Source organism: Lepidochelys kempii, chromosome 3 (assembly GCF_965140265.1).
Source record: "Lepidochelys kempii isolate rLepKem1 chromosome 3, rLepKem1.hap2, whole genome shotgun sequence".
NCBI classification, from domain to species: domain Eukaryota; kingdom Metazoa; phylum Chordata; order Testudines; family Cheloniidae; genus Lepidochelys; species Lepidochelys kempii.
The window spans coordinates 59,195,562-59,215,766 of NC_133258.1; the positions used below are offsets into that span (position 1 = coordinate 59,195,562).

The window sequence follows — 20,205 nt, forward strand, 5'->3', positions numbered from 1 at the left end:
AGGCAGAGTTGGCATTCCCAAACTTCCATGCCTCCTACCACTGATATACATGATCTGGCTCCCCTATGCAAAAAGCAGAGGACAACAGGATCCTAGGAAACACAGATCAGATACACATCCCGCTTCCCAACATTCTTCTATATAAATAACATGCAGACTTATCCCTACTCAGAAAACACTTAAACTTGGATACTTGGAGATATTAGCTTACTGTAGACTTTAACATCCAAAATTTCATGTGGTGTGCATATAAACTTATAAATGCATTCCAAAGAGATACTTACGGCAGGTCCAGTCAAACCCCTTTCACCTCTAGGCCCTTTAGTGCCTGGACCACCCTAAAATAGACATTTGAAAATAAAATAAATGTACACAGTGTGGGAAGGAGAAGATAACTTGTACAGGTGCAAATTATCCATCCCCATGATAAAACTAACCAGTTGAGTCAAGGTTTCAAGCAAGAACAAAGTTCTGATATGAACAGATCTTGACATCCTTGGTGTTCAAAGGAGCACTAATGCAGGAGTAAGAGCTGCATCAGGCCCCAAATAAACCAAATCAGCAACAGCCTCACTAATCTAGAGGACCCATGTTGATGCTCAGGAAACCGGGATTATGAGCCCCATCTGTCTCCATGCGGTGATCATAGAAATACTACAGACCAGGAATTGCAATAACCCCTGAGGACCAGCTTCTGACGGAGTGAGGAGAACTAACTTGAGTCAAAGAAGGTTGGGAATAGGAGAGGATCTCTGTATTGCCCTTCCTCATTGCCCTCAAAGAGGTGGAATGGCCCATTCTCCTGTCCCAACTGACAGCTCGGTTTGAAGCTGTTTGTTACCTGGGATTACTGTTTTGACCATACAGCCCCTTCAAGGTTCTCTGCAACTCAATGTACAGAGATGGGAATGTTCTGAGCATGCACAGGGATTCTCTGGCATCATCCCCAAAGACTCAGTGGGCAATCACGGACTCAGGAGAAGCAATCACTTTATGGCAGCCATGAGGTTTGGATCCCACTCAGGGTACCAGGCTGCACTCTGTGACTATGGAATCAGCTCCAGCCAGCTCTGCTCAGTGAAGCACAAAGCATCTTAAAATAAGTTTATTTCAACCCTTGGTCCTTTTGAAAGACTACAGTTTATTTTCAAAACTAATCTCAAAGATCACTGAAAGACTGTTTGAAAGGGCCAAAATTTTTCTAGGGCCAGAGAGACAGGATTCAAAAAAGAACTAGGTAAGTTCATGGAGGATAGGTCCATCAATGGCTCTTAGCCAGGATGGGCAGAGATGGTGTCCCTAGCCTCTGTTTGCCAAACGCTGGGATAGGGCAACAGAGAATGGATCACTTGATGATTACCTGCTCTGTTCATTCCCTCTGGGGCACCTGGCATTGGCCACTGTCGGAAGACAGGATACTGGGCTAGATGGAACTTTGGTCTGATCCAATATGGCCGTTCTTATGACAGGTATCTATGTCAGTCTTAATGAAATTCAAATAACACCACCACCATAGTTATTTGGAGAAAATGTAAATAAAAAAATAAAGAAGGGAGCTCCTATCTCAGTCTCTGACTCACAAAGCAGGTGCAATTCCAACAATCGAATTTAGAGCTCAATAAAGACAGAATGTGAATTTACCACAGTCCTGGATCAAATCCCACATTGACTTGTAAATGTAATAATCCAACTTCATGCTTTTACTAGTTAAGAAATCATAGTGGACCTTAGAGTGATTTCAGACATAGCAGAACTCCATTTTATAGGGAAGGGGAAACTGTATTGTTTAATGCAGTGCACAGTGCAAACTGTATTTCTAGTTATAGTGAACCTTCGCTTATATTCCTCTCTGAGAGTAATGACATAACTGACTGGAGCTGTACTGCCCATCCCGGCTCTGCAGAAACAGAGGCTACAAGTCCCCATCTTAAATGCAGCCATGTAATGCTTATAATAGGCCACCCACCTCCATCCCTCCTGAGCCCTGGGATGGAGTCTGGGAGCACTGAACTCCTTGAAGTCAATTGGATGGGTTCTCTCTAGCCGACTGATGAGCAGCTGGGAGGATCTTAGAGGGGCTGCAAATTCCTAATACAGCAGTCTACGCTGATAACTTCAAAATGAGAGAAAAAGGGCCATGGGGCTGAAGATCATCCTTCACACACAGCCCTATCATTGATCTCCCCATCCACAAGAGGTAACCAACTTCTTTCTGCAACAAAGTAAAGAATCCCTCTCTTTGGATAAAATCCTGGCTCCATTTAAATCTGTGGCAAAACTCCTATTGATTTTAATGGGGGCAGCATTTCACCCTCTTCCTTCAGAAGTTCTGAGGGACTAAGTGTGGCCACAGGGTTGCAGTAACCTCTGCAGGCCCACTGCAGAGAGAATGACTCAGGGATTTGCAGAAGGCTGTTTGGGAAACAAGTATGGTGAATAACTTGCATTAGCTGCTAATTTGCATTGGCCCATCCTGAAGTGAGGCTCCAAGGATCCTGACTGCAGAGCAGGTTCAAAGCCCCTCTACATCACTCCCTGTGAGGAAAAGGCCAATGCAGAGTAAAATTAAATGGCACTAATGCCCAGATTTTTAAAGGTTTTTACGTGTTGCTGTGCTCAGCATTGCAGTGAATTAGGAGCCTAAGCCTCATTTTCAAAAGGGCTTCAGGCACTTAAGAGCCAAAATGCCATTGACTGTCAATATGATTTTGGCTCTTAAATATCTGAATCCCTTTGGAAAATGAGACTCAGGCTTCTAAATCTGTTAGGCACTGCAACACTGAACATAGCCAAGCCTAAATACCTTTAAAAATCTGGGTCTAAGAATCTACTTCACCTCCTATTGCGCATAATACATGGCTAAGAGATGACCTAATAAGTGAGCGCACAGTCCTTGAAGGCAACCTGTTATGACATTCCCCTCCGACTCACAAAGGTAAATTCTCTCTATCTAACTGAGCCACCATATATTCTCTATTGATACTTGTAAGTGCAAAGTGGAGGAAGATTTGCCTTTTGTTGGACCAGGTTCTGTCTCCTTTACTGCTCCTCATTGAGTAGTGTCTTACTCCACAGGTAATCACATCGACTTCAGTGGGACTACTTGAGAAAGTAGCAAACTACTCAGAACAGGTAAGAACTGTAGAATCTGACTCGTGTCTTAAACTCAGAAAAAAGGAGAAGGGTTGATTTAAATGGCAACATGGATCTGGTGATCCCGACTTTCTTCCTTTTTGATGTTTGAACATTTGACAAAAACCACCATATAGTATGGCACTCATGAGCACAGCTGACATTTCCATGTAGTAAAGAAACACCAGGAGATCAAATGCAAGGGTTCTGTGAGGTCCAGATTGAGGTGCATTAACAGAGCACTACGGAAATGCTTGTTTGATTTCTGCCATTACTATCTTTCCTTATTTTGAGAAACACCCTCCATAAGTTTAAAAAAACAGACAATTGCTCTGTACTAATAGCTCCTTACAGCAGGTCCAGGAGGTCCCGGGGCTCCCACGCTGTCTTGTGTACATGTACAAGCATTTGGAAGAGCTGGGCATTTTGCTTCATCCCTCTGAAAATTCAAGCACAATCATCACACACTCTCTTTAAAAGGAAGGTATTAGCTGGTGGTGATTTTTCCCCCCACAGCAATAAGAAAAACAATTTCCATTACCTAAGAAGAAGAAACTCTATTTTAAAGTATAACAGAATTCAACAGAAAAAGAGTAATTTCCAAGATTTCCTGCTGTGTTTTTCAGATTTGTTATTAGTTTGTTTCCTCTGGGATCTTCTTAAGGCAATGGAATATTTACAGCAGCAGAGGGAGAGGAACAAACATTGGTCCACAATCTTTATTGCGTTCCATATGCTCTAATTCAAAATTCTCTTCTATTCGCTCACCAAGACAGAAAGTATTGCATTGGGCAATCAGCTAACACAGACAAAAATAAATGAGATGTTTTTTCAAGTTCAATCATATATCTAATGTAACAAAAATGAAAGTGGACATGACATACATAATAGCAAGGAAGTTAAATATTATTGCAATACAGAATATATTTCTGACTCTGTATGATACTTGTCCCATCATTCTTGACCTGAATCATTTCAGCCCATTCTGAACTTATTCTTTCCTACAGAAGACTTTGAAATACAGAGTTGTGCATTGCAGGCTTTGACAATTGTGATTCACATAGGCTGTTGTATGAGGCATAATAGCTGGTTAAAATTAAAGTTGCCAAGTCTTTTATGAATACTATTTCCTGAACAGGATCTGGTTCACTTACACTTACCATTGAAGGAAGATCACAGCATCTATCACGGCTAGTCCAAACTGCATTACATACTATGTCAAAACTCTGGATTTCAAACTGTAAAACAAAGGACATTTCTTTTACTCCTTGATGCATTAATTATAAATGTTTCAAGAGAGAAGCAGAGCCTAATATGAATACATTTAAGAATGAAACATCTACAGGATGCTCCATTTTGTACGTAGTTAATATACTTCAACTTTACACTGCTATTTTTGATAAGAATAAAAGAAAAAATGCTGAAAACAACACATTTCATTAATACCAGGAACTACCCCAAGAACTGATGCTTCTGTTGACCTCCTGCTCCTGTTCTGGCGCAAAAGGTAACTGAATACACAAATATTACACAACACTTAATGAAGAATGCAATTTCTACATCTGCTAAATGCCTGTACATGTCAACATGGCATCTGGCCTGAGAACATCTGGACTAACTTTACAGACTGCAGTCACTGGGTTGTACATTAACCCAGATCCATGGTTGAAACTGACATCACTGGGGAATAGTCTGGAAGGAAGACTAAAGGCAGAAGATGGCCATTTAGATAGAGCTGCAGGATGACAGCAGTTTCTTCTCTTTCACCCTGATCCTGCAATCTAATCCCCATAAGCATACCCAAGTGTTCACCAGAAACCCATTAGGGTCTGCATATGAAGATTAGACTGATGAATTAAGGCCCTTATGAAGCCCAAATAGTAGGGGCATCCACTAAAAATATAGTGAGCCCGTTGTACTAGGACAATTGACATAGCTTTCACAGCAGCAGCAGTTGTTCACCATAGATTATAAAGCCAGAAGGGACTACTGTGATTATCTAGTCTGACCTCCTGTATAACAGCAGCCATAGGCTTTCCCAGAATTAATTCCTCTTTGAACTAGAGCATATATTTTAGCGAAAAAAAAACAACCAATCTTGATTTTAAAAGTGCCAGTGATGAGTGGTTCCAATGGTTATTACCCTCATTGTTAAAAATTTGCATTTTATTTCTAGTTGGAATGTATCTAGTTTCAACTTCCACCCACTGGATCTTGTCAGACCTTTGTCTGCTATAACAGAGTCCTCAATTATCAAATTTCTGAATCATGTAGCTTAGTTTTTGCAGTACAAAAAATTTACAAGATTTGTACAAGATTTGGTGCTACGACTGGTCTATTACTGGTCCATTCAAGTCCTTTTATTCAGAAAATCAAAATTTATCCAGAAATTGTGAAGATGTTTTGACTTAAGAAATAAATAGAAGTTTATTCCTTACTGTTGCTGATTTCCGATCACCTTTCAATAGTTTTCCAAGTATTTCAAAGCCATCAGTTGTGATGTTTCCAGCCTCCTTAATTGGTTTCTCCATTACTTCACTGCAATCAATGTAAATCTTAACACTTGTTGAGGTTACAACAATATGAACCTAACAAAAAAGGGTTTAAAATATAGCAATGTAACTAAAAACATGTGAATGTACTTGACCTTTAATAGTGTTTACCTTTTTATGTATTTTTATATTATTTTTGTTCCCTTTCCAGGAACCTAGTTTCTAAAGGGGGAAAGTACTAATTTCAGGAAAGTATAGCACCTAATGGTTGCTTTAAAACAAGTTGAAAATTTGGCAAAATTAATACACAGGTAAAATCAAGAAGTAAAAGAATAGTATAATTTAAACCATAGAACTACCATAAGCAATTTACATGAGTTTTAAAAGCTTGAATAAAAAATGCTGAAAGAAAGAAAGAAAGAAAGAAAGAAAGAAAGAAAGAAAGAAAGAAAGAAAGAAAGAAAGAAAAGTGAATGTAACTTCTCTTGCTGTAAGAGCTGGGAACACACAAGAGGTTTATGAGTCTGCTACTGATGTGTAACTAATAGACCTGATCTGATAGTTGAGACAGTAGATTGTTTTAGATCCAGAGATCCGGGGTTCAAGTCCCACAGATGAGTCAGCCAGGAGTGTTGTTACACAACAAACCAGAAAGGAGAAGAAATGACTGGCAGAGGGGGCAACAAAAAACAAAGCAAACATACCAAATCCACCAGAGAACAGAAAACAGGAAAGAAGAGAAAAGGATAAATGAAAAGTAGTGGAAAGAAAACTGGCCAAAAGAAATGAAAGACATAAGCAAAGGAAACAAGGCTACTGAGAAAGGAGAATGAAGTCTGTTAAGGAAGTCAGGGGTAATTAAAGGGGGAGGAAGAAAGATACATAAAACACACTGTAAACATACTGATTTGTCCTGCTGTGGCTGTACATGGTTAAGTACCAGATTATGCATGGATAAAATAAAAGGCTGTCCCTCCTGCAAATATTCAGTGCTTTACAGCTCAGTGACAATATTTACCTATGGACCAGTTGGGTCAAGCCCTGGGACAACAGTAAAAGGGACACAACATCCAGGAAACAAGTGATAGAAAGAAAGGGGACACACAGATGAGCTGTCAGAAACACGTCTTTTTTTTGTTTCAACTTGACTTGCTCTTGAATTTTTCTGTAACAAATCAGAAGGCTCGCTGATCACAAGGATAATGTGTCCACTGCCTTCTTATTTATATCTGAAGTTTTGCCTATTTACAGAATTTGGCCAATTCTGGCCAGAGGTCAATAATTTTAGTCATGACCCAGGGCAACAGAGAGGTTTCACAGGTCCTACATACCTCTGCCTGTTAAATGTTACCTTTTAGGAGTGCTAAGAACAGGAGGAGAAAATTCTTGAAGTATCTATATCTATTTATGCTCAAGTTTTCCATTTATCACATTACATACTCTACAAATAACATATCAGTATTTGGTAACTACTTTAAAAAGTTTGGCATAAAGTTGAAAAAAACAGAAACTCTTTTAAATGTCTTGCGTCAACAAGTGACTGACCAATCTCCTGAGAATTAGATTTTTTTCATGCTTACTATTTTCTATGTGGAGTTGTCTCCAAGACATTAGCTTAGCTTATCTAAAACCCTCCAAACATTACATATTACTCTATATAATGAGAATTAAGACTTTACAAACTGCCATAATTTTTAAAAATTCAGTTAGTTTCATGACCTAATACTACATGTACTATGAGCTTTTTATTAATTTTCCCAATTTTGTGTGTTAATCAAATGAAGAACTTTTGCAAAACAAGAATATGAGTAGAATCCAGCATACCCAAAATGTGTTATATCCAGGTTACTGGGCATACAGACCTGGATGGTGATGAAACCTCCCATAACAAGAACTTTCAGGCATTATGACAAGACCCTAATTCATTCTCATTTAGTATCTGCTACATAATTAAACTGTCATAGCAGCTTTTACCAAACAATTTTATATTAAATTTAACCATACTATAGATATGTTTTACTTGAGCTAAAATATATTTAAAGTGTGCACATATTTTTCACCTGCACCCAAAGCCTATCTGTATAGCAGTTAAGAGTTACACTTTACTACCTATTTACAAACATGAATTATAAGAGATGGGTCTAAACCAGAACAATGGATATGAATGCCAACAAATTTTGGAAATGTTCATATCAGTTCTGTGCTACTTTAACTCCATCAAAAGTAGGAAAAACACCCTAAGGTTCCTTTCAGTTTTGTAGTTAAAATTTAATAAGGGCCTCCCACAGACACTTGAGAATCCTCTCCAGTTCATCACGAGTTTAGATCTGAATCTGAATCCAGGCTTGAATTTCACAGATCAGCTACATCTATAATTAAAATGTTTGCATATTTACCTAAAGTTGATCGTAAATACAACATATGTTAATTCATTGGTTTGAATTCTTTTTAACATCCCCCACTTTGAGAGAAACATTCCTTCCAATTTCTAACCAACTAATGTAAAACATCATTTCTGAATAAGTTCAGTTGCCATTTCTTGCACTGAAGAGTTACAAAAAAATATATTATTTGCAGTAGTGTGCGTCTGCATGGACCATACTAAAAGAAAATTGACCATCTTTGTTAGCTACAACTAACTGAGCCATATCAACAGATTATGTAAACTATTGTCCCATTAAAAACCCCCACATCATAAGAAATAAAGGCATAAGTGCATTACGAAGTTCTCTGTGGTCAACTTTTGGAAGACTGTAATCTAAAAGATAATCTAGCATAGTAAAAAGAAAGAACAATAAAAGATATCTGTCTCTCCAGGAGGTTTAGATGCAATTTTAATGGCTGTATTCAGGAGCCAATATTTTTCCTAAGGGACTTGCCAGATTCAACAGCCTTCACCATAGCTATGCTACACAAAGGCTACAAATATGCCAAAGTTAATTTCCCCTTCACCGCTAGCTGTAGGTTAACTGCTTTTCACTGAATGAATCTGTAAGTCATCAAATGGAAACCACAAAAATGTTTGATATTCTGGAACACATTTGGTCATGTTTTAAAGATTTGCCATCTTTTTCACACTGGATGGCAAAAAAAATTCTAAAGTACATTTTAAAATGTGTTAGAAACCACCCCCACCCCCAAGACTTTCAACTAGATGAAACTACAGATATTCATTATTAAAATATACTCCTGTTTATCCCAGTGGCCTAGGGGACATCCAAAACTTTCAGATAATTGGGTGTTCAGATAAACAGATGTTATTTCAACTAGTGTAGGACTACTTGGTGGACATACTGTCGATTTGGCTAACTAGGATTTTCAGATACAGGGCATTCAGACAGCTGGAATTATACTGTACTGATAATCAACATGTCTGACACAGAATTCATCCTTGCATATGCATGTTGGTCTTTAGGTGATTCCCAGTGCATGAGCAGGGGAGTCTCTTTATGTCATCATCAAGAGTCTGATTCACATACAGCAGTCAGGCAGGAGAGAGTCCAGTGGCCCGATTCTGATTTCAATCACACTGGTGTGAAATCCAGAATACCTCCAATGAAGTCAAAATTACTCCAGATCTACAGTGCAAATAATCTCCGTCTCTGATCTACTGATTCAGTTCTGGAAATAGGGTACAAGGAATCATTCCACCACATCAAAAAACAGATATATATTTCAATTGCCCCTAAAGATTAAGGAATAATCTAATAGTCAGTTTATGGATCTGGATTTTCTTACACACTTTGCAAATGGCTGCTGCTCCTCGATTAGTGGTGATCAGGTAGGTATCTGCATTTATTTAATGACAGAAATAACATCTTGCTACATTCTTATTTTGCCTTACTGAATGTAGTTAAAGCCCACAACTAACTCCCTGTCTTTTTGTTCCCATTTGCTCTGATTTCAAAGCTGATCTTTATTACGAGCAGTATCAGAGAACTTTGTCACCTCTACTGTATTCATAGTAGGATGCTAAGAACAACATGACACCAGCTTCCAATGTATGTAATGATGGACACCTCAAAAGAAAGTTGGCAGCATAGCAATCAAAGCTTTAGAAAAATGACTCAGATATTTTATAGTCCTCTAGGAGAGAAGTTTGAACCCTGAGACTGACATCTGGAATAAGACATGTTAAGTGCTATTCTGCATTTTATAACTGCTTTTTTGTTATAAATATGAATATAACTTTCATGCCAACAAAAATATTTATTCTACATTTTATTGACAGTATTACTCCATTTCTGTATATGGACAAAACTACTTAAAATTCAAGTATCTTACTGAACTATTATAGAAAGAAAGACAAAGGGTCAGAGGCCAAGCATAAAACAGAGACCACCCTAGATTTAGGGGCTATGCAGCTGTGATCCAACCCACTTACTGACATCTTTTCCAAAGTCCCTATGATAAACATTTCTTAAAGTGGAGAAAGAAAAGTTCATTACAACAGAAAAGAAATGTACCCAAGATGACGTTTTTGGCAGTATCCTGTGTTTGTTAAATTATAAAAAGCTAGCAGTGAGTGACTTTTATTCACTTGTGTTTTAATTAGGTGTGAAGATCATGGTTCAACATACTAGAATGCTGGCACACAAAAACCAGTTACTACAGAGATGTTAAAAACCCTAGCCTGCTTTCACTGAGTTCCCCGGGAGTAGGATAGGATCGCAATATGATCTGGATCAGCTGGCAATAGTAGCAACCTGATTTTAGTGTCAATAAAGGGATCTGTTGCAACCATATGCAGTAGCCAGAAGAAAGCTAAGGAAAAGGGAGATAAAGAAAAGCAAAGAGGACATATATTTTAGCTGACTGAAAATGTGGTTATTCTAACTCACTTTCATAGCTTACATTTAACTGCTTAAAAAAGCAGAGAGAGATTTTTAGGCCTATGTATTCATATGGTCTGGGCCAGGCTCTTTCATCTGCTCTTTGGTTACAGGCAAACAGCTTGTTTGGATCAAATTTTCAGAATTAAGTATACAAAAATGGATATGCATAATCTGTGCAAAGAATTACTACAACTGTGTGACACTGGGATAATAGTCAAACACCTCACTGGTTATTTATGCTTTAGACAATTCTGAAATACTGGGCTTCAGTCTAAAATTTGCATTTACATTAATTATCTCTTTTAACCCAATGTTCCCATAGATACTTTTTCTATTCAGCCACTGCAGATTCATGTGCCAACCCCATTCCCAGCCAACATGCAGCAAAGGCAATTGCTGTGTATGCGTCCTACACAGAGACTACATAAAAAAATAAAACCTTAGCATCCAAGTAGTAATTTTATTTGTGATTTCAGAGAGACTTACAAAAGTTGGTGTTGTCCCTGTTTTACAGATGGGTACTCTGAGGTAGTGAGAAGCTAAAGGAATTGATCAAGGTCCAGACTAAGCCGGCTGCCTACAGAAGAACAGAATCCAGGTCTCCTGACTCTCTGTGCTCTGCTCAACCAACAGATACACTTATCTTGTTCATCTATATGAGCCTATGGCTGACTGAGAGCTGACATTCTCCCAACAGTTATTAATGTTGAGAAATCAAGTGAGTTTTGATCCTGCCTGGATCAAGGCACAGCTGTAACTGGCAAACATTTTATCAAAATGCTATGCACATGCTGGAAGCTGAATGTGATGATACAGACAGAAGACATTCTGGTGCTAGCTTTCAGAGAAGTGAGTAAGAGTTCCAGCTCAAGAAAACAAACTTGCAAGCATACTTTATAAACCAATATGTGCTTTCTCCAGATACAGTAATTTATTCTATTAGTTAAGTACTTTACACCTCTGTTAAAATTCATATTAAATATTTTAGACTCAATATTTCAGAAGCCATTGCACTTAGTATAATTACTGGGTATTACATGTATTATGCTTGTTAAGCACCTGACTTCAATTCAAATAGCTATTTATCTTTTAAACTACTGATGCTTCACAACTGACTGCATATTCTCATACCCACACATATCTCTGCTCCTAATTCTTCCTCTTTTCTCTGTCTTTCCCTAGGTTCCTCCCAATTGTTTCTCTCTATGGATTCTTTTCCCTATTTTCTGCTTCATAATTTTCTTGCTGTCTCATACGCTTGGAAGTCTCCCACCTCTTGTCCACATATGGCCCTTCCTCCACACCTTTGGCAAATCCTTTCTAACACTGGACCCCACATCAATAGAAGCTTGAAAAAGTATTTCTTCAGGCATCTTGTCTCACTGTGATTTGTAAACCACTATGTAAATGTATGTGTCTGTACAAAGTATAGATATTACAGCTGTTTTTGTTTACTTGTTTAACGGAGAATATGCACATAATTTTAATCCTTTACCTTGTGGAAGCTTCCATAAAAGATTTTCTTTACTTCATTATCATCAAAAGTTACTGTCTGAACTTCTCCTCTTGTATCCTTGTTAAAGAATGACAATAATTTGGTGGAAGCTGCAAAAAGAAGATACAATAAATAAATGTCATTTGGGTCACACTGCTGATGTTATTCAAAGAAGAGAACACCACCGTACTAACAATACATACATATACACTGTACAGTTCTACTGAGTACATTTTTAATTGTACACACAGGGATTACTGGGACAGTTTTAAAGACTCAGATTAGTGAAAATGTGCATTCCACTGGTTTTAGATTTAATAATACTAAAGAAACTTAGTGCTTATACAGATTTTTGAATAATTAATTGAAATACAATATTAAAAAAATATTTAGAACACAAAATAATATACCTTTTTACCATGTAGGAATATTTTGGTTTTGAAACAATTTTGGAATGCAAAACAACCGTAAACTTCTATCTACAAATTCTCTGTGCAATAAGTAAAATCGTCCTTACGATCAAGAATTACTCCAACTTGTGGTTTGAAATCCCTGTCTGTAATCTGCCAAATTGCAAATGGCTCATTGGGGGTTTCCGAAAGAAGGCGGAACAGCAGTATGATTGTGTAAGCACGTGGCAATCCATCTGGATGAAGCTCCCTGTTCAGAGAACATGAGGATATTTCGCATCAAACACGCATAGAAAAAGGAAAGATCTTCATCGTTTTCACTTTTTTTAAAAGACAGGACATAATCAAAATGGGAAAATTACATCGTTTAGCAAAGCTCAGCCTGTTAACTCTTTAATCAAACAGCAAAGATTTAAGCAAATAGAAATCACATTATTGCCTATGTTAAGGCTTTAACATCCAGCCTGCATTTGAGTGGAGGTGAGGAGAAATTGATGCAGGACCAACAAGAATAGGCATTCTAAATGCATTCTGGTTGACTCAGCCAGGGTTCTGGTGCCTGACCTCTGTTATATTTACAGGATGTGGAGTGGGTTGCTCCCATATAAACTCAGCTGGTGACCCGTACAGGAAGAAGATGGGGCATACACTAGTTCTAGCCCTGCACATCCCATTTTGAGTAGTCAGGCACTGGGAGCACAAGGAACTCAACTGTGGCTGGCTCACATGCAGAGGGTGCAGTGGGAGAAGGAGACATTCAATTTATTCCACAGATATAGTGCAGCATTTGGGGCAGACTTCCTTAGTCGTCATCTGTGGATTTTTAGGCTTGTGTCATGGACACTGTTGGACACCAAATGATAGAAAACCACAAGTAAATGGAAGTATGTTAAAGGGAACTAAGAGGCCTGGCTGAGCAATGTCTGGAGTGAAAAGGAAGCAGCAGGGTGGATGTGAGGGAAACTGTGAGAAGAATGAGCAAATTTTGTTTCAATTTAGCCAACAACATGGCTGACACTATTACGGCTGAAACTCTGCTATTGGCTGAGAAGGCCATGTGGCCCCGTGAGTTAAAATAGAGAAACCTCAAAAACTGGTATTGAAGCTTTTACATATTTTGGACAAACTGACAGCCCCTTACATTTAGTATCACGCTACTACAGTAACCATATCGCTACTTCAACAAAAGTTGGCTGGCATAAGGGGCAAGATAAGCAAGTGAATTTGAGAAACCTAGTTATAATTCAGTATCAAGAGATAACTCGGATATAATACAACTGTACCATTAGGATTCCTAGGGAGTATTGATTTCCTGAACACTACAGTTTAAATTCAATTTAATTTTCTGGCTTTATATAATATATATGTATCAAGAAGATCCCACAAAGGCTATTTTTGCTTGCTCTCTCGCTCTCTCTTTTTCTACCTACAGCCAACTCTTCAATATTTTTCCTAATTTGAATACACAGAAAACATCTTACTCAGGTCCCACTTAGATGCAGGCTTTGACTTAATAAAATGGTAAAGCAAGCTATAAGGTTCTACTGAATGCAAACTATCTGCGCTTTATGAGTCCTGCAATATCCAGAAAACCATAGATCTTTGCTCTTTCCCAAACCAAGCTATAGAAGAGAAAAACTGGCTGACCGAAGACAACAAAAAAAAAAGTCCCCAAATACTCCACATTGGCACATTGAGAGTTGAGGAAGCTGGGAAGGGGAAGGGGAAAGAGCCTGTTTAAATTTATTCCTTATATTGGGCAATTCTCCTATGTTTGGTCTGCCCCCTTCTATCCATTCTGGTAGGGTTGCACAGCTGTCAAAAGTTCCCATAAGTGGACAACTAGAGTTACATGATATAAAAAATGGGGAGGGGGAAGAGTGGACTGGCTCTAGACGTGGCCTCTGGCACAGCAATGCTAAATTCTCAACTTTACCTGAGTGGGGAGAGAAGAAACTTCTGGATCCTCCCTTCGTGGTTGGGAGGGGAAAGGGGTTTCTCCTCCATGACTGGACTCCTCTTATTCTAGCTAGCTCTGTTTTTTTGTGAGGGTCCCACATGACCCCTCTCATTATCTCCCTAGCTGAGCTCTAGAACAGAGTGGTCAGCTAGGGAAGACTTGCTTCAGGCCATCACTACTTGAAAAATTCTCCGTTTGTCCAATATGGTGACTGGGCTGGGTGGTGTCACACACCTGGGGCATTGTGACCACAGGCAGAAATGTGTTGCCTATTACAACTACTAAACAAATGGTACTTATCCCTCTGAATCAAAAACAGTCTCTCTGGCTAAGTGGTTTCTTTGTACGAGTAGCCACAGAGGGCATTGATTGCATAGGGCCTGTAATATGAATTAAATCAATTAACTAAAATAGGCCTGTTTATATGAGGCATCCTCTTGAGAAAAGAACAAGGACTGTCTTTTTGTTCTATGTTCATACAATGCCTAGGAGAATGGGGTCCTGGTTCACAACTGGGACTCCTAGGCACTACAGTAATACAAATAAATAATAATAATAATAATAAGGAAGCTGGAATTAACAATATAAGGACCACTAATGAAGGAACTGAATAACGTTTAATCAGAGCTATGGTTGCACATTCTTCAGAGTGTACAGTAACTCCTCACTTAACATCCTCCCGCTTAACGTTGTTTCAAAGTTATGTCACTGGTCAATTAGGGAACATGCTCGTTTAAAATTGGGCAATGCTCCCTTATAACATTGTTTGGCTGCCTGCTCTGTACACTACTTGTAAGATTTTGTGGAAGAGCAGCAACTTTACAAGGGAGCATGGCACAAGTTCCTCTTCTCCGCCTCCTCCCACTCCCTCCCAGCGCTTCCCCCACCTCCAAACAGCTGCGCCTCCACTCCTCCCCCCTCCCAGAAAGTCCTAAGTGCCGCCAAACAGCGGTTTGGTGGCAGGGAAGCGCTGGGAGGGAGAGGGAAGAGCAGGGAAGTGCCGTGTCTCCCCATCCCTCCCAGAAAGTCCTAAGCCCGCCAAACAGCTGTTTGGTGGCGCTTAGGACTTTCTGGGAGCGGGGAAGGAGCGGGGATGCGGTGAAGGAGAGGAGGTGGAGTGGGGGTGGGAAGAGGTGGGACTGGAGTGGAGCGGGGACGGGAAGAGGCGGGCCTGGAGTATCCCCCAGCAAAGTCGGCACCTGTTTTTCTCCGGGTAAGCTGCCACTGCTGCTGCGAAGGTGCTTCCTAGCGTCCTTGCCTGCAACGGGCTGTGCCTGTGTGGCGTAAGCCAGGGGCACTTCCCAACCACAGTACAGCACAGTACTGTACAGTATATAATGCCTTGTGTCTGCCCCCAAAACATTGCCTAACCCCCCGCATTTACATTAAATCTTATGGGAAAATTGGATTTGTTTAACATCGTTTCACTTAAAGTTGCATTTTTCAGGAACATAACTACAATGTTAAGTGAGGAGTTACTGTATTTCTTGTACTTCAGTAAAAACAAAATAAAATTTGTCCTCCAGCAGGTATTAATACCATTACCTATTAATTCTGTTATACTTCCCCACTTGCCCTACAGCAGGAAAACAGGTTACACAGATAACTTACGATGTAGGCTGACTGATGAAGGCATTTCTATGGAGCCTGTATGCCACGTGGCTAGGGAAGGATCCTGATTCCAGTGATATTCCTTGTACAGAGGCAAAATGCTTCTCTGTTAAGTTGTATGATTCCAACATCTTGAAACCTTTATTTTGGGGCGGGGGGGGGGGGGCGGAGGGGAGAGAAACACAATTTGAAGAAATTGTGATAAATGAAAAAAAAGCTTCAGAATTATCCTGTGCTAGGATGTTTGTATATGATTCTTACCAGGTGAAGTGTATCCCTCCAAGTAAATGAGAGGGCAAGCTGAAACAGATGAAAACTGTGTTATTTTTAAAAATTCAAATGGAATCATGAACATACAACTATTTTCAAAAGGTTTTATTCCCGTAAATTTGAACTTTGTTAATTACCAGCCAACATCTGCCACTACAATAATTATCATCTGTTTGTGATCCTATGCTTTATTCTGCTCAAGATCAAGCAGTAGATTTCTAGTTATGTAGGTGAAATGTTCACATCCTCATTTATGAGGCTTTTAAATGTATTGTTTCTACCATGCTGGAATATATGAAATAGCAAACAGATGAACTTCAAGTATATTTTATTTTAAGAGCCCAATTCATAAAAATAAATGGGCACAATACCACAATCTTTCCATGGATCTTTTATGCATGAGTCAGACTGCATATTATTCATCAGATTCACAAGGAAAAACTGCAGATTTATATGGCTCCTTAGTCGTATGTGGAGGAGGCAGTATGGGAACACATAGTTGCAGATGATACAAATGTGCAAATATTTCCTCTTTTTTGCCATAGAAGGACTCCAGATTTATAAACAGATGGATTTTATTTTAGATCTTTATAAAAGTAATATTAGACACTGGTTAGCTACATCCCCAATGCAGCCAAAAAACAGTGGTAAAGAGGGAATCTGTCACATCCAGAAGTCTATTTTAGCTACCATTCTACTTGCTCTTCAACTAAAAAAATAATTCTCACTTATTGTTTATTCACTTTTTAATAAGAGTATCATCTCAGGGTGGTAGATAAGATAAAAATATAATAACCACTTAAATAAGAAACATGCACTTGCTCAGTGGAAATATTTATTAAAGTTTCTTGAAAAAGGTGTAAATGGGAAAGCCTTGACATGAGACTTGTAGCAGTACATAGTCAAATTTATTAGCTTGTGAGAGAAACATTGTCTCTTACTTACTTGAGGTAGCTGTCTCACAAATAAAAGTGAGGAGGTTCTCCTCAATCTTTTCAAAAGCATCAAAGTCATCAACGATAAATACATGACGTTCACTGGGTTTGCTGGCAATCTTTGACAGCTCATGGTAATCCACATCAGCTACACCAACAACAAAGACGCTGAAACCTACAAAAATAATGTTCATGATATGAATATGCAACGAATATACATGCTTATCATTATCACTGGCTCAGTAACTCAATAGCAAATCCCAATCATGTAGAGATACTGTCTTCTCTGTTAAAAAATACAAGAACCAAATCATGCAAGTAGAATATACTTTTGGTTGAACCCAGTCCCTTTGCACTTTCTGGATAAAATGCAGAATGAAGTAAAACCCAGTGGAGAAGAGTATTCAATACACTTTTGACCAAGGGATGTCAAATGGAGAAACTCTTTCTCCATTACCTTGGTGAAACAGAACAAGCAATAATCTAAACTGTTGGCAAAAATGTGAGGCAAAGGGCTCATGTCCTGCAGGGAAGGGAAGTTCTGGTATGGAATCATTCAGCTGCACAAAGCTGTTTGAAATAGGCAGAAGGAGTCTTTTTATGAAGTCTTCTTGCTGCTAAATAAATGGCTGAAAGGGATGAATCTATGAGTTAGATCACTGAACACCCAAGGAAGAAACATACACCTAAGTACACAATTTAGATCAGAAGTGCCCAGCCAATCTCCCTGAATCAAGAAGAAACAAGTATACTATTCTGAACATTTCTTTTTTGCAAGAAGAGAGTGAAGAAACTCATGCCAATGGAACACTGAATAGAAACCCCGAATTTTCTGGTATTAAACAATGACTATATAAACTCCTGGAAGCCAAACAGGAAATGAACTGCTTTCTAATGTACAGTATTATCTTATGAGAGGGATCCTTGAAAACATTACGGGAAGGCATCTGAGGGGAAATGAAGAGCATAACAGTTCTGGGTTACTCCCAAGACAAACTAATCAAAAATAGTTAGGCTCTGCTCTTCAATAAAAAGGATGATTAAAAAAATACTCTTCCACTTTAGACACTGTTGATCACTCTCTCATCCTGGATTCCTCTCCTGCCTGTCAGGTTGCGCCTTCCAGTTCTCTTCTTCCTCTCCTCTTTCACACTTTTGGCAACCCTCAAGACTCTGCTATTTGGTCCTCTCCTGTTTTTCTTCCATAGCTTATCCCTGGGCAATTCATCCACTCACCAAGCTTCAGCTGTCATCTCCATGCCAACGGTTCACAAATCTTCTCTATCCCTGACCTCTCCTGTTCCATCCAGTCTTGCATCTGACTATATTTTTGAAAAATACTCTGGAGATCATATCACCTAGTTAAACTCAACAAGGCTTATGATGAGCTCCTCATGTGTTTTCCAAAACTCTCTCCCCTTCTTCCAGTGCCGTTGGACAATATCATCATCTTCCCCATCATCCAAGCTCATAACCTGGCTGTGACAGCCTCCTTACTCTTTCACAAAACATACAGGCTGCCACCAAATCCTGTCTGTTCTACAACATCTCAAAAATCTGACTCTTCCTTTCTATCCCTATGTCTAAAATCCTTATCCATACTTTGGTTACTTCCTGCCTTGACTGTTGAAGTCTCCTACTTTCTGTGCTTCTCGATTTCCATCTCATTCCCATGGTCCACCCAAATCACCCTGGCTAAAGTCATCTTCATCAGCTGTCTCTTAGACCAGGTCATTCTCCTCTTCAAATCCTTCCAATGGCATCTTCTTGCCTTGAGCATTAATGTTAGCTTATCTTCTTCAGCTTCTGGACTTCGCATAATTTTGTCTCTGCCTATATCTCTCTCTCTCATTTCCTCCTCCTCCTTCTCTCACCACTTCATCCTATCAATAAATCCCCCTACCACTTCCTTTGTCACCTCCCTGATACACCTGAAGACTGGGGAAAAGATGAACACAAGTTGAGGGCTACAATCAGCCTGTAACTTTATGATTTTAGCATGCTTGCTTATACTAGGGCTGAATTTGGCCAATTTAACAATTTTTAATAGCTAATATGAAACCCAAGGAGGACAAATACAGAATTCCAAGGTAACAAAGCAATCTGAGGCTTAATCAACAGACATAAAGAAACAGAGCTAAGGTAAGGAAGCACAACAAATGTTTATATAGGAAATTAATCACCAGGCTGCTTATACTGTATATCAAAATATGCATTAAAAATGCAGAATTGGAGAACTAGAGCCTCGGCTACAGCAAACTACACTTGGGCCATCTAAGGAGGGAGCATAAATGGCCACCTCCTCCTCAAAACCTGGGGTGGGAGAGTCAGGGGCCTGGTCAGACCCCTGCTCAAGGTAGAGTAGATGAAGGGCTGCTCTAACTTGTGCCAGTATTAAAAGCACTCTAAGGGCCATTCCAGCAGATCAAGATCATTGGACTGAAGTGCACTTAATAATGCCCCAGCCCCCTGAATAGGGGCCAGGAGTGATATAGGACAAGTTCTGTAACTATGCAAGGGGAATTCCCAGCAAACTGTTTAAGCCTGCTCTGTCCACAGAGAGAGAAGAGGCCAGAATTAGGTCCAGTCAATCTTAACATTCTTAAAATAGTTTGAGCCATTCCAAATCATATTCTGTAATTCGAATGTCTCTCTCAGGAACCACTACCTATTTAGGATGAATAAAGGACCAACAATACCTGATACTGTTGTATAGCCGTATGTTAAATTGCATGACTTAAACTCTTTAGTAAAATGAATATCAGGCTCAACTACATTCTACAGGGTGCTTACCAGAGTGCTGTATGATTGCTGCAGCTTTCTTAACTTCATCCTGCGACCGACCATCTGTGACAACAACAAGTACCTTGGGCACACCTCTTCTCATGCCACTCTCCCAAGTCAGGACTTTTTCTTTGATAAATGTAAGGGCTTTGCCTGCAAATTACACAAAGAATGAGGACTCATGCCACATTTGCCACTGAAAAATATTTCTTTTGAAGAACTAATACAACTAATAATAGTAGAACATAAAGCCCTGGCCTTAAACTACAGAGGATTAAGAT

The 20,205-nt window shown here is 39.2% G+C and overlaps 1 protein-coding gene across 1 annotated transcript in view; it reads right to left on the reverse strand.

Annotated features, from left to right (window-relative positions):
* COL12A1 (collagen type XII alpha 1 chain) overlaps window positions 1-20,205 on the reverse strand; it is a 132,479-nt gene that overhangs the window by 20,909 nt on the left and 91,365 nt on the right. The window contains 10 exon segments of the mRNA XM_073336466.1: window positions 285-338; window positions 3,485-3,571; window positions 4,293-4,370; window positions 5,571-5,720; window positions 11,955-12,064; window positions 12,472-12,614; window positions 15,936-16,074; window positions 16,197-16,235; window positions 17,151-17,315; window positions 19,934-20,077. Of these exon segments, the coding sequence (XP_073192567.1) occupies window positions 285-338; window positions 3,485-3,571; window positions 4,293-4,370; window positions 5,571-5,720; window positions 11,955-12,064; window positions 12,472-12,614; window positions 15,936-16,074; window positions 16,197-16,235; window positions 17,151-17,315; window positions 19,934-20,077 (1,109 nt within the window).